Raw genomic sequence first — 15,780 nt, 5'->3', positions numbered from 1 at the left:
AAGTCTACTTCAACAAATAAAAAGAAAAAAACTAACATACATTCATAGTGTACTGATAATGTCATAACTATTATTATGTTGCTATTATTGCAATAGCTATCAATCAAAATAATTATAAAACGATCGTAGAGAATATAATTAGGTACATTTTGTCTTTGTTATGCATGCATTTAAAACATTTTTCTTGTACACAAAGACAAACTAGTTTGACACAAGTGTGAATATCAATCTTGATCATTTTATGATAATTATTTACCAAGAAAACTTTTTTTTAAACATTATTTTGTAATTTGTAAGTATTTTAATCGAGAAAGCTATTATTATAATGAGAACAAAGTGTCTAAGCGCTATCTGTTTCACTTGTAATAAACAAACGCGGTCATTTTAAACGTTGACACGACATTGACGGTCAAAGAAAAAGCTTCAAAGGCTAAAATACAGATGGCAATGTAATGGCGATGGGCGCCACTATCGACATTGGTACTTGTTTTTTCTTTGGATGTAATAATAATTGACTGTAGACTTGAAATAGAAATGAATTTGTAATTAGGTTTATTGTTTTGAAAAAATACATACCTACTTACTTAGGTACCTACCTACAAAATATTATCTACTACATATGTTTACCAAAGATTTGTTAAAAACTTGCAAAAGTGTAAGTCAGAATCGAGACACGAGGTTAAATGACGAGAGAGTCTAGCTATCACAGTTCAGAAGATGTTGCCTGGTGACAGTCGGACGCACAGATGACCGGCCGACTACCAAACAAACAGAGGAGCACCCTTAGGTAAGAATATTTTTAAATTGCCTTTTTTGTACCTATGAGTGGCACTTTTGACAATTGAAGTGCTTCATGACCTACCTACCTTTCGCCGACGATATCTATAGGTACGTACCTACTTACTTCCACTACGACGCAGAATAACCTAGAGTTGTAAAACCAAAGGAAAGTCAATACCTACCTGACTATCTAACTATATTCGTGAAAAATATCCGAACGATATGTAGGGACGGTCAGAAGTTGATGAGTAAAATTAGATTGCAAACAAACGAAGAAGCGAGCTGCAAAATTAGTTAAAAACATCCAACTTTAAGGTAAAAGGTATTGTATTTCAGTAGGCTAGCCTACTGGTAACTTAATAGATCTAGTCATTTCTGCCACGTGTTTGAGATGGTTGAGATCTTTACATAGGTACTATTAGTACCTACATAAAACTTGTAGATAAAAGTTACAAGTATCTAGCTATAACGTCAATGCTACTTTTTTCTTTTTCAGTCCCAATACTCAGTTATTGTATTTCCTTAGGTACGAGTTTATTCGAAAACCTCGTAAATCGTAGTGCTGCTGTTTTTCTTTATTAGACGCATCATCATCAGCCTAGCTTTTTCCTAACTATGGAGTCGGCATCTAGTTTAACCGGTAGCTAAGTAGCAGTTTTTTACAAGTGTACGGGAGGTGTTAGAAAACACATTGAAACTACGAGATCTCAGGTATGACTGCGATTTAATTATAATAAAGCAATGATTAAATACAGTAAAAATGAGGTTACACGTGGAGTACACAAAAGGTAAGATTGGTTACACATTAGATCATTATTACATACATAGATATACTTAATACTTACACTACACGCCCCATTTACAAAGAAAAAAAAAAAACATGATACAAGAGTGTTTTTTTTTTTTTTTTTTTACAATTCTAAGACAGTTAAAATAACTTTGGTTACATAATTGCAGTTCACTAAGAGTGATACAGTTTGGTCCTATTTTTATGCACAATATCTAATTTATTATTTTTCAATATTTCTACATTAGGCGTTATATCTCTTATCACTTTATAAGGACCTGAATATACGTCATCAAATTTGTTACCGCCTTCATTTTTAATTAATATTAGGTCATTAGCATTATATGTTATAGGATTAGTATATTTATCATAGGTTGTTTTTCTTTTCAGTTTACTAAAAAGTAAATTGTCCCTTGCTTCTTTTTGTGAAAGCTGTATACGATATTTTAGTTCACATGGATAACTTTCATAATTATAAATTGGTTCTACTATGTCTTTATTCAAATTACTTGGTAGAATACACTTCTTGCCGAATACTAATTCGTAAGGCGTAAAGTGTGTTTCAGAGTTCACAGAAGTATTATATGCAAAACACCAGAAAGGAAGCCATTTGCTCCATGTCTCTGGGTGTTTATCAGTATGTATTCTAAGAAAAGAATTCAAATGTTTGTGAGACACTTCTAATGCACCTATACTTTGATGGTGATAGGCTGTAGAATGCAACTGTTTAATTTGCAATAATTTACACATTTCCTGAAATGTAGATGATATAAATTCCTTACCTCTGTCAGTTGCTATCTCCTTGGGAACTCCGTATCTAAGAATAAAATTATTAACTAGGGATCTTGCAACTTCGTCTGTCTTTTTGGAAACTAAGGGATATGCCTCAACGTATTTACTAAGCTCACATTGTAAAGTTAGAATGTATGAGAAATTTTCATTATCAGTTTCTAAAGGACCGACAAGATCTAAAAATATTTTTTCAAATGCCGAATTGGCTGTTGTTGTGATATTCATTGGTTCTTTAATTGGTGTAGAATGTTTTTGTCGTTGGCATACATCACAACGTTTCACAAAGTCTCTTACATCTTTATCAATACCAGGCCAATAATAATATTTTTTAATATTATTTGACATCCTCCTCATACCAGCATGGCCACTACTGGGTAAGAGATGGAAGTCATTTAATATTACTCGCCTGTCATCTTTCTCATTTACTGTTGCTACATCTTTTATAATAGATAAGCGTGGTCCGGACCTATCTTTCATTTTATTGATCTCTTCTAATAAACTATTAATAAAAACTTCATTACCGTTTCTTTTAACTATACATACATCCTCAACATTTATTTCCTTACACATTTTATCTAGTTCTCTCACGAATTCACCTCGTGTAATACGTGATTGAGAATCTAAAAATTTAATGTAAATCGTTCTCTTACTGTTTGCATAACACAATACTTCACTGTCATGACTTATAATACCTTCGTTTTTCATTTTAGTATATTTTTTGACGTCAGTAAATACTAACTCTACGGATTCCTTTGGTTTTATATGTATCCCTACGACTTTTGGTTGATCAGGCCAATCGTCTGAGGGTACTATATCAACAGAGGAATCTCTAAGTTTCCTAGCTTGAGCTCGCGTTAAAACATTTACTACATTGTCGTGCATTTCTTTAAGTTCATTTAACGATATTCGTGACAAAGCATCTGCCGCGTTATTATTACAACCTTTGACATACTCTACATCGAAATTATATTCTTCTAAAGCAAGTCTGAATTTCATTAATCTTGTTGACGGATCTTTCATATTGAAAAGATAAACCAAAGGTCTATGGTCTGTGCGAATTTTGAAATATTGACCATACACATATGGACGAAAATATTTAACTGCCCACACTATGGCCAATAGTTCCTTCTCTATTACAGGATAGTTTTTTTCCGCTTTATTTAGACTCCTACTTGCGAAAGCTACTGGTCGCCCATCTTTATTTGCTAAGATTGCTCCTATCGCATAATTTGACGCATCTGTTTGGATAATAAAATTATTCTCTTCTGAAAAATCAGGATATTGTAAAATGGGAGGAGAGATAATTTTTTCTCTCAGAGTTTCAAAAGCCTGCTGACATTTTTGATCCCATATAAAACAAGCATTTTTCCTACAAAGTGCATTTAGAGGGTAAGCAATTTCTGCAAAATTTTGTATGAACTTTCTATAATAATTTACGAAAGCTACAAATCTCTTTACTTCGTCACAACTTTTTGGACGTGGATAATTTTTCACTGTATTTATTTTTTCTGGATCAGGCTGTATACCCTTATTAGATATCACATGACCGAGATACAATATTTCTTTCTTTAAAAAATCGCACTTAGAAGGGTTCAATTTTAAATTAACTTTCCGCAATCTTTCGAAAACATCTTGTAGATTTTTATTATGGATGTCTAGATTTCTGCCAAAACAAATTAAATCATCTAAATATATCAAACATTTCTCATAAGTGAGACCTGCTAGAGCCACATTCATCATCCGAGAAAATGAACTTGGGCTTGTTTTTAACCCCATTGGCATCCGAGTCATTTGGAACTGACCAGACGCAAATGCGGTAAATTTACGGCTGTTTTCATCTAATTTTACATTATAATATCCTCGGTGTAGATCTAAATGACTAAAATAAATACTACCAGATAAGGATTCTAATATCTCGGTTATGTCTGGTAAAGGGTATTTATCATCTACTATGCAATTATTCAATTTTCTGTAATCAATGACTAATCGCCATTTTTTAGCACCGGTTGTGTCTGATTTTTTCGGAACTAATAGCACAGGGCTTGACCATTCGCTTTTACTTGGCTCAACTATGCCTTCTTTGACCATTTCATCTATTTGTTGCTTAACTTCATGTTTCTGGGCATGTGGTAATCTATACTGTTTTGAAAAGAATGGTGTAGTGCCTGGTTTTAAAGTTATGGTATGAGTATAAATATCAGTGGTACTCAACTTATCTCCCGGTAAATAAAAAATATCCGCATATTTGGCACATAAATTTCCAATAGATATTTGTTCCTCGTCATTCATATGAGAAAAATTAACATAAGAAAATAATTGTTTAACTCTGTCTGCCTTATTTTCTATTTTATCAAATGAACAAATATTGTAATCGCTTAATTTGTGAATATCAAAATTAAATGTTGATAACGTTACATTATTTTCTGTTGTATTTAGTATTTTAATAGGTAAAACACCTTTAACAGGAGAAGCAATGGAACTAGCTAAATAAACACCATCCTGTAATTCAGTCGAACAAATTACGCATTCTTCTTCAAACTGTGTCTGAATATAGTGAATAGACTCGCTCCTAGCCGAAACTTCTAATAAGTTATTACTTTTAGTTGTAATTGGTAAAGTAATCGTTCGATTTATAGTATCACGCAAAGTCAAAATATTTGTATCGAAATTCAAAACAGATCTAAATCTTCTTAAAAAGTCTCGACCGATGATACCGTTTGATGTAATAGGCAATGTATTTAAAACATAAAACTTATGACTAATAGTTACATCATCACTACTCAATTGTAGATACACGTACCCTAATGCACGGACTTTGCCCCCAAGACCATTTATAGTAATGTCTTCTTTATGCAAAGTTAAATTTAGGCCAATTACGTAACTATATTTAATTGCACTTAAAGATGCACCAGAATCTACCAAAAATGAAAATAATTTTCCATTTACTGAAAAACATGTAAAAAAATCACTATCGCATGATAAAATTGAATGTTGCTTATTATTGGTCACGAAAAAATGTTTCAGTCACATTCGATTGTGAACTTTGGGGCTCTGTATTAGGCAATGAATTTAAAAAACTTTCTTCATCTATAACGTTAACATTAGGTTGTTGACATATCCCTTGTTTTCTTGTGGACTTACCTCTATATTGTTGACCGCTGAACCGATGTCCTCGCGTCGGTGCACCTCGGGTCGTGACCTGCTGATACCATCCTCGCTGATTTCCTCGAAAACCTCGTCCTTGTCCTCTATATGAAGAGTTTGAGTTGTAGAAGCCTCCTCGATTTCCTCTAAAATTATATTTTTGTCCTCTGTTATGATAAGAATAAAAAGTTTTATGCATACCCATAATTTCGCCCGAACCCGACGCGGTGGTGACCTCCTCATCCATGGCAGCCTGGATTGCGTCCTTCAAAGTGCTAAAATTCCTGGCAGCAATAATAGTACTGAGCCTACGATCTCGCAAGCCGTCGGCGAATTTTTTGATAGCTATATTTTCATTTAATGGCTTTAAAATGCTGTAATTTTCTGACTTGCCGTTCGCTTGCGAAATTGTAAGGTCAACAAATAATTCTGATAGTTGGTTTCCAAAATCTGAAATAGATAAATCATTTTGCTTAATATGTTCTAATTTACTTGAAATTGCAGTTGCTGATTTTCGAGGTAATAGTTCTTTTCTCATATCCGTAATTAAATCATCTACACTTGCATAACTGGAATTCAACCTTAATTTTGCAGCTTGAGACAATCTACTTTTTAAGACAAAATTAATCAAATTTTTCTTACATACATCCTTGTCCAATAGAGAGTTATAATATTCTATATTGTCAATTAATTGCTTCGTATTAGCCTCTGTATCTGTCATACAGGGCAATAAGTTCAAGGCAGTCTTTAAATCAAAAGTACTCATTGTAACAAAATCTTCGGAATTTTTATCGCTTTGACATAAATCTACAATTTCATTAAATAACGTTAAAAATTGTTTACAAAAACTATGCACAACTGGATCATCATCGTCGTCCTTTCTTAATTTTGACTTATATGTATTTAACCAGCATTCAAATTGCTCATGCACTATATTAGCTTCACTTAGTTTGCTTTCTAAAATATGACCTTGTCTTCTCTTTGGGCCTATTTTTATTAAATAAGTTCTGATCTCTTTTAATTCATTATATAACGACTGTAAAGTAATTGCCATAACTTACCACACAAACGCTGATGATGCATTATTTGAGTAAACATGAACTATTAATAACACTAAAGTCCATTAAATAATATGTCCATTATATATTTTAATTTTACTCCCATATATTAAGACGTTACCTATTTTAACTAGTGCCCGAGCAGTATGATATATTTACGAAAACGCACTTTTAACCGCACTGTGAAGCACTTATTGGATACCGCACATTTAATCACTTTAACAGATCGTTTCACTAAACAACTCCTGGATAAAGTTTATTCGGAGCCTGCTGCGCCTCTCTGTCAAGACGCCCGGGAGTCGCCGCTGGTCGTCGGAAAAAAGAATCCCTCAGTGTAGCTCTATTTATTTGCCTTGATATCCATCGCAAATGGCACTTCTTATAAGTACTGTAGGCAAGATACAGTAGCCCCAGACATAAAAATAATATTATAACGCACAGCAGTATTTTTGTGGTCGACATATGCTGCTGTATTTCCTCCGTCGTAGCTTGGTTAACACCTCCAGCAGCATTCTGAGCGATGACTACTTCTTGAGATTTTTGGTTACCCATAGTAAATTTTCAGTTATTTTGTACGACACAAGAATTGAAGCGTCCAACTCGTAAGTGCAACCGATTTGTTGTAACTGCGCCATAGTCATCACTTTTAATTATTTCTGAGTCCCGTAGCAACCAAATCAATTAATCCAATAAAAGTTCCACTCCATTTATGTATGCACCGTCTCAAATAACCGACTCGCGCGGACAGCTGGCAGGGTCGCCATGTACGGGAGGTGTTAGAAAACACATTGAAACTACGAGATCTCAGGTATGACTGCGATTTAATTATAATAAAGCAATGATTAAATACAGTAAAAATGAGGTTACACGTGGAGTACACAAAAGGTAAGATTGGTTACACATTAGATCATTATTACATACATAGATATACTTAATACTTACACTACACAAGGAACGACTGCCTATCTATCATTTGACCGCATCAACCCAGTTTCCGGGGTAATACGATATCCCTTAGTAGGTCTGGTTAGTAGACTTTCCAGCATCTGACTACCCGTAATAAGTCGGGATCCACAACTAGACGTGCTTTCCGAAACTCCTTATGACATAGATGGTCACAAACCCACAGATTTACCTGTTGTCTGGTTGTCAGTTGTTATTTGTGCAGTTGCAGCTTAGCCACTGTCTCCTCAGTTTCAGACAGAATGCGATTAAAAAAAATACCTTCACCTTTATTTCGAGAATCGTGATGACTCATTTTTTTTTTGGAAATTTTGTTCAGTACATTTTGAGAATCAATTTTACAGCATATAAGTCACTCTTATGAAAACTTTACTCTAAAGTTTTCGCAGATTACCAAATAATAGGTAATTATGATCTTTTCATTCACTTAAAGAAATAGACAGGACAACATCAAGACGTCGCAACCGCAAGCTTTAGAGCAACAGGTTGAAGATAAAACCGCTTTCTGTAGACTGATACCATCTCAAACGTTTTAAGTCTTTATAATGTTAACGTTAATTTAAATTATTTCTTCCATTAGGAGATGTAGGTATTATTCAACGGTTTTTATACTTCTTTAAAGGGTGAAACAGGACCATATTACTAGTAGTCCACCTTTTAAAACTATATCGGAATGATCGATGATAGCTAGGTAGACAAAATGAAGAAATGAAATAGGTTAACCAACGGTTCGTATGGTAATGAACTAGATAGGTTACCACTATACCAACAAACCCAGAAAAAAGACATCAATTTAAAGCTCACATGCAAAAACCTTTTATTTGCTGTTTTTAAGATGATGGTAATGGTACCTACTGAACGTTTTCAAAAAGTGTCGCGATGGCTGGGCGGTGTTGTGAGCAGTTTACCTATCTTCCACTTTTTTGTTCATAGGGCGTGTGGGTAAATAATATTTTTTTAAGTACAAAAACGTACAACCGTCTTCAAATAAAAACTACTGAGATAAACTTGATAACTTTTTTATGGGATTATTATTATTATATGACAGCAATTTCACGTTACATGGAATGGAGAATCAACAAACTTGGCTGTACCCATACGAAGTGAAACCTCTTTATGACCTTATTTTTCGATTTTTTTAATTGTATGCATCTCTACAGAACTTTGTTAAATGAAGTTAAATTTTAACGAAGGGCTTTTATTGTCACAGACATGAATACAAATAATTTTATTTTATCTTATCTTACTACGATTGATTGGTTGATTTAAATATTTTAGAAAAAAAAATCAATGAAATCGTATTAGAAAAACAGATAATTACTTACTTTTTTTAGAATTAAACCAAACCCTTTGATTTTGCTCACTCGTCGACATCGTCATTATTGGTTGCGGGTCTAGTTGGCGTCATCAGCGTAAAATTCGAGCACAAAACATAATAATCCCAATTTCAATATATTTTAATAATCTCCAACGAACAATTAACTGTTAAGAATGAGAAGCGGGTTCAAGGCACCGATTTCCCGTTATTCCTACTAATATTATAAATGCGAAAGTAACTCTGTCTGTCTGTATGGCTGTCTATCTGTTACGCTTTCACGTCTAAACCACGGAACCGATTTTAATGAAATTTGGTACAGAAATAGAGTTAACCTTGAGAAATAACATAGGATAGTTTTTATCCTGGACTTTTGAAGAGTTCTCTTGGAAACGCGATATAACCGACCTCGACGCGGGCGAAAAGCTAGTATTTACTATATTACTATCGCCACGATCCAACTGGATCCGCCTCTCAACGCTCCTTTAACAACCTCCTTTAAAAAAATATAGATCGCGCCTCGACTCCGCTTGAAGCACGGGCTCTGCTCATAATCATACTTTTGATTAGATTAGTAAGATTTAAAAAGAAAACGTGACGCGTGACGGTTCATCGGCGTTTTTTCCAACGCCGATGAAGCTATTTCTCTTAAAAAATACCGAAGAATTGAGACCCTCTTCCTTTTTGTAGCCGAGGTGAAGAGAAGAAATCAGATTTTTTAATATAGGATTCTGAAATGCCTACTTGTAGTGAGACAGATTTTTAAACACTGAGTTCGGGTATTGTTTTCATTTTACAATGTTTTTTTTGTGTAACGTATAATTAAAATTCCAAGCCTAGCCTAGACTAAGTTGCTTCTGGGCGCTATTAAGTTGTCAAAAGGTTCAGCGTATAAAAACAAACATTCAACTGACATGCACAAATACACCTAGGTTGAAAATTATCTATATTATTATCCGTTCTCCCTCATGACTTGTGTCGGATGTGTCTTTAATACGGACTTATTGATTCTTTTTTTTAATAATAATTTGTCTAAAATGTAGCGTAGCTTACGTAGCTACGACGTAGCAAGAAAAGCTGATTACAAACGCCTGCTACGAATTAGTGTCAGACGTAGCTTCGTAGTCGTGCTACGAGCGTAGAGGATAACTGACATAAATTACGTTAACATGGAAGTAGTAAGTTAATTTCTTAGATACTTTATATAAAATCAATAAGCTATTAGCGTCAATGTCACTTTAGCATAAAAATATTATTTCATTTGGTGCCGAAGTACAAAAATAAACGTAATTTTATCTTGTCATCAGAATAACTGACAAGTATTCAAAAGCACTCAAGTTGCCAACTGACAATTAAATTGAAATAATTTAGCCCTTATTATAAAAGATACGAAATGCCAACGGGATCATTTAAGAGTTTAGATATCATTCAAAAGAAACATTTAGAAGTAGGTAAATTAAATTATTCAACAAAAATCGCTCCACAGCCTGGTGGACAATAAATTGCATAATTCGGGTAGGTACTTGTTAACTTAAATTAATATAAATTAATTCACTACAGTGTAATGTGAACTATTCATGATATTCGAGCTCGAGAAGCGTACTAAATAAATATGTACCGAAGCCCGGCACGGCACGCGAAAGTTTCGTCAGAGCACTCCTGAATTGCGAGGAATGCCGACCTTTCAGAGTATCAACAATCGCAACAGTAATTTTATGTTGTATTACAACCTCATTACAAAAACCTAAGTGAACAAAAGCGGCCAAGGTATGAGAGCTATGCGTCCGCTAATGTAGCACGCAGGTAGTTTGTGTTCACCGAGCCATTTCAGTGTAAAAGCGGTATAGATAGGACAGGGACGAGCTGGCTAGAGGTCGGCCCGGGCTCACCTGTGCGCCAGACCCGTAGGCGCGTCATACACTCACACAGCGGGCGGCACGCGCACAGGCGCGCGCAGACGCGTGCGGACGGGGAGAGCGCGCACACATGCGCGGCGCGCACAATGAAGGCTGTAGAGCGAGGTCCCGCACGCACACAGACGCGGCACTCGGAGGCAGGCGGGCGCCGCAGCTCGGGGCACTGGCGGGCGAGCTTTCCCGCCGCGAGGACCTCCGAGCCGGCCCGCGTCGCCGGCCCTCGCAAACCACTTGTTGAATCTTACAGACTTTTCACACCATATCTGAACTAGCTCGAGTCACGTCGCGCGTGTTAACAGTACAGTTCCGCGTCCGATTTCTCCTGGTTTTGTTTTTTTTCGGTTAGTTATCTCATACTTCTAAGCTGTTTTCGAACTACCTGTGATGCCTACTCTTCGCTTCCTCTCTGCCTTCACTTCAATCCCACATACGCTTGGTTTCGTCTTCCTATCAGTGTTATTATTGTTACGGACGACTCTTTCAGTTACATGATGAGCGCGTTGTAACTTGTTGTAACTTTTGAGATATTTAGAACTGTTGTTGAATACTCGCATCTGTGTTACCTGTTGACTACTACTTATTGTATTATAAATTCTGAATTAAATAAATATATACGTCGCTGTAAAATTAAAATATCGTTCGTTATACTGTGGAGCGTTCCTGACCTCAGGTAAGTGAATGTTAGACACTTAGACCATTTGGGGTGAAATAACTACATACAAAACGTCCATAAATTATTATTATAACAATTCTTGTAATGAAGAAGTTTTAAATTAACCTTAAAACGCTGCGTTACTTTATTAAATACATAAATTAAACATATTTTGCTAATGAAGCACTTAAAACGACACCGTCTCAGTTTAAATTATGCAGTACGTTTGTGAGTTAATTCACCCTGTTTTCAGCAGGTCATACATGAATAAATAGCCGTTTTATACAATAAAACGTGAAAGGCAGGCATTCAACAGGTAAGTGCACCTATTAGCGAAGGCGTCTACTTCGCCAACATGCCTGGAGACTCGCCGTCTTTGTCTCATGCACTTACACAAGTCTTACTGATTAATATGTTTACCATATGGAAATAATGGCTGTGTCGGCAACGTCGATGGCAACCCTAATCGTATTGTGTGCTGCTATGCATTGTAGGTAACGTACGACCTTATTTGGATCGTTTCAATACCTATTGTATCTTTCAGAACCCGTCGTCATCTCATTCTTAATACGGTACGGTTTTGAATCCATACTGCCTTCCCAAGATAATCTTTTAAATAAAATCTGTTACTCAATAAAACCAAAATATTCAATAATTTATTAAAAAGGACGTGCTATAATTAATCATCCAGAATTTTCTGAAAATTTAGAGGATATTGTTGAAATTGTTTTAAGTATTTCAATCCAAACATTACCGGCATCTAAAAATGACTCCACGTAACAGTTTAAGACAGATATTAGTAAAAGTAATGAATCAAATATAAAATTACCACAAATGGAATATTCGTTTTTATGTATTAGTTGCCATCTAAATAGCACGAGAAATATTGAAAAAGGAACAAAGTGGTTTTATTCGACAGGCTGAGGTAGGCTGCGGCTTGAATCTCTGCATGCAACCTTTGTTTTTCAATATTCTTGACAGTTAGGTACAGCTTCACTAATAAAAAAGCTGATAAAAACTCGGCACAAAGGAGCAAAACTGACTGTACCGATAGCCAATTGGTTGAGATCACCAAGCCAAACCTACGGAGTGCGAGATATCGCGGGTTTGATCCTCGCGTAGGACAAACGTTTGTTTGAGCCTCAAATGCTTGTCCTAAGTGTCTGGGTGTCTTTGTGTGCGTGATTTGAATATTTGAAAAACCCCGCGACGCAACGATTAAATTCCTTAGTGTAGAAATCGTTTAAAGAAATGAAAACAATAAAATAATCATAGTTTGAGAGTTAGCGCCTTTAAATGTAAATTTGGTGCATATTCTCAATGATATTATATAAATAAAAGGGGCATATTCTCATTACATTGCCGTGTTCTGGGGAAATTATTTGGCCCGCGTAAGCGCTCGTATTTGAGAGTATCCAATAATGTTCTACAAATAAATAAAAATGTGTGGGATTTGCGTTTACGAGGATAGACTAAAAATAAACGTTGCTTATAATTTTTATAACGTAAATAAAATAGAGGGTTGTATTGACGTAAAAGGAGGTCCAACAGATATCCTTAATCAAGACCTTAGTTCTTTTCGGTGCAGACAAGACTTACGGTCTTTATTAATAATAACAACAAACAAAATTAACATTTATTAATAAAAAATCTTCGTTATTTCGGCGAGAATATTTTTTAATAATTTTGTGATTACAAGATAAAATCCGTATTCTTTTATTATTTTTTCTTCTTTTCCAATTGTCTTTTTTAAAGCCAATCAATCCACGCCATTTGTGCCAAGATCCCTAGCGGCTTTACATACTTTTTGCAACCAGTAAAAAGCAAAAAATGAAAAAAAGTAAAATTTAAACAAGTTTATAACAAAAAATATGAGTGGAACATCTCCTTACTAATGATAAAACGGCTCTCATATTTTTCAACAAAAATAAAAGTGTAGTAGTAAACAATTTGTGAACAAGCCTGTAAAATGCTGCATTTACGTAGAAGCATTAAGCTTAATTTTTTGCATTCTTTTATCAGGGTTCCGTACTCAAAGGGTAAGAGTGGAACACTATTTACTGAGACTCCGCAGTGTCAAAAATCTGACTTGCACTTGTCTGGTTTATCTTCGTGTTTGGTGAAGAGCAATTAATACATAAAGTTGTCTTTGTGTTCTAAGAACGTAACATAAAGTTATATTACACATAACATTTTTATCTGAAATCAATAATAATTTTACATAAAATATTTTACCTGAAAATTGCACAGTCAAAGAGACTAATTATTATAAGAAGAGGATACTCAACAAAAACAAAATAACATAGCACAAAAAGCTTTCAACATTAATTATCCATTTAAGATATTGGTTGCCAGCTCTATTTTCATACAACACTCAATATAATTGGCAAGTAATGAGAGGAATCAGTAGGCACTTAACTAGTGCTCATGGTGGTTGAGAACTTAATAGCTTGCGGCCGTCGGCACCACACTATTAAATACGCGGTTGCTTAATGTGGTCACAGGCAGCCGTGCAGCGTTTTGTGGTTGCAGTCATTTGGTACTGAAAATTTGGGAAAATGAGCTGATTAGTGGCATCTGAGATTTATTTAGGTTTATTTAAATTGTAATTCTAGTAGTAGTCATTTATTATTTGAAACGACTCCCGATTTTCTCAGACATTTTATTTATTAAGGTTCACCAAGAGTGAAGCCAAAATGCTGTAGTTCCTTAATCAACATGAGGTACAATTAAAAACTAGACTTTTAAATAGTTAGACCCAAAATCATCACATGTAGAAATAAAATTGAGGCTATCTTCACAGAAACCTAAAAAGCAATTTTATCATAGAATTATTTTCCTACAGCATAATACTTGACGTTCCTTTTCTAATATTAATGGATACCTAACTTAAAAAGATATTTGAACAAGACGAGTACAAGAATTCTTTTATACAAAACCATATTTATTCGGTTACTTGCTCGGCAACTTCAATCAAAAATATATAACCGCGGCGCTTTGATGCGGCTTTAGTATAAAGTCGGTGACGTTTAACGAGATTTGATGTTCTCTCATTACGAAGAAAATTGGATTGTGTAATTTAAAGGATACCCGAAATAATGTTTCTTGTTTCATAACCTTGTGCAGTTCAGGATACGCAATTAAATAGGTATATTCCTGTACCTTTACTGATATTCCTAAATATATATCTTTTTCTACTTCACGTGTGTATATCACTGGCTTTCTAAACGGTTGGACCGATTTCAGATTTTTTTTTGCTTCGAAGATAGTTCAGTTATACAAGTGTATTTAACCAGAAGGGTATTGGTTCAATATGAATTTTCACAAAAATATTACGTGAGTTTTTCACCTTCACACGAGACCAGATACGACAATTTTCTTCGTGGACCGCAAAATTTGAAAAAAAAAAAAATTTAGAACCTGCTTCTAAGCATTTTGCACGAGATACATTCGTATGTATAGAATTATAGATTTTAGTTAACATTAATGCATGAAATCGTACATCGATCTCGCTTGTATATTTCCAGCCTCACTTTGTACGAAGCAACCAACCCTAAAAATACATCTTATACATTTTTACTCTCATTTTGACAAATTGCTTACTTCTTTGATTCATAAGATACGAAGGATACAATCAAGGGAAATGCGAAACACAAGTCAACCCCTAACGGCAAAGGTAAAGGGACGTATTCCACTATTTCTAAAATTATTTAACATTTCTTATCATTTGATGCCGGAAAATGTATCAAAGAACTTCCTTAAAAGAAATATGATCATTTATTATAGAATACTTCTAAACATTCAATATTTTATTTGATCAAAGTGAATGCAGGTAAACTTCAAAAGGTATTCATTAGTAATCATTTTAAAGATATATAATAGGTGACTTTCAATAATAGATAAATAATTGGCTCAAAATGGAATTGTAGGAAGAGGAAATTTTTATGCAGTAAGATAATAAAAACGATCCATAACGTCCTTAATGCATTTCCGATCGAAGAACGATAGTCAGAAGCTGAGTATCGATTATGACCAAAGTCGGCAGAGCTTTGAATGATTGGATTTGTTTTTGTTTGAAAAAAACATTACCTTTTGCGATTACCACCAGCAATATATATAGGCCTGTGACGGGTATCATTATCCTTTGTCTTTTGCCGATCCATCCTTCGTTTATCATCCCTGAATTATAGATAATCTTTTAAGCATCTATTAATTTTAATATAAGTATAACTAGATTTTAGCAGTTTATTTCAAAGCAATTCCGAAGTGTTAAATACATATGAATTCACCGCATCTTTACGTGATTACAGACTACACGGGTATCTTTATCTCTGCGGATTCCATAATGATTAATCAAACGTTTTCGTTCATGG

General features: G+C 34.6%; 1 protein-coding gene across 1 annotated transcript; it reads right to left on the bottom strand.

Moving 5' to 3' along the window:
- Positions 1–4,751: 4,751 nt before the first annotated feature.
- Positions 4,752–7,513, bottom strand: LOC113496153. The gene is made up of 2 exons (XM_026875283.1): positions 5,705–7,513; positions 4,752–5,607 (listed from the first exon to the last, which is right to left on the bottom strand). The coding sequence occupies exons 1-2, from the start codon at positions 6,555–6,557 to the stop codon at positions 5,447–5,449; spliced, it is 1,014 nt and encodes a 337-aa protein (XP_026731084.1). The 5' UTR covers positions 6,558–7,513; the 3' UTR covers positions 4,752–5,446.
- Between the last annotated feature and the right edge of the window lie 8,267 nt (positions 7,514–15,780).

The sequence above is a fragment of the Trichoplusia ni genome, chromosome 7, assembly GCF_003590095.1.
Source record: "Trichoplusia ni isolate ovarian cell line Hi5 chromosome 7, tn1, whole genome shotgun sequence".
In the NCBI taxonomy this organism is placed as follows: domain Eukaryota; kingdom Metazoa; phylum Arthropoda; class Insecta; order Lepidoptera; family Noctuidae; genus Trichoplusia; species Trichoplusia ni.
The sequence above is the reverse complement of the archived record's forward strand: the minus strand, read 5'-3'. Positions and strand labels throughout refer to the sequence as shown.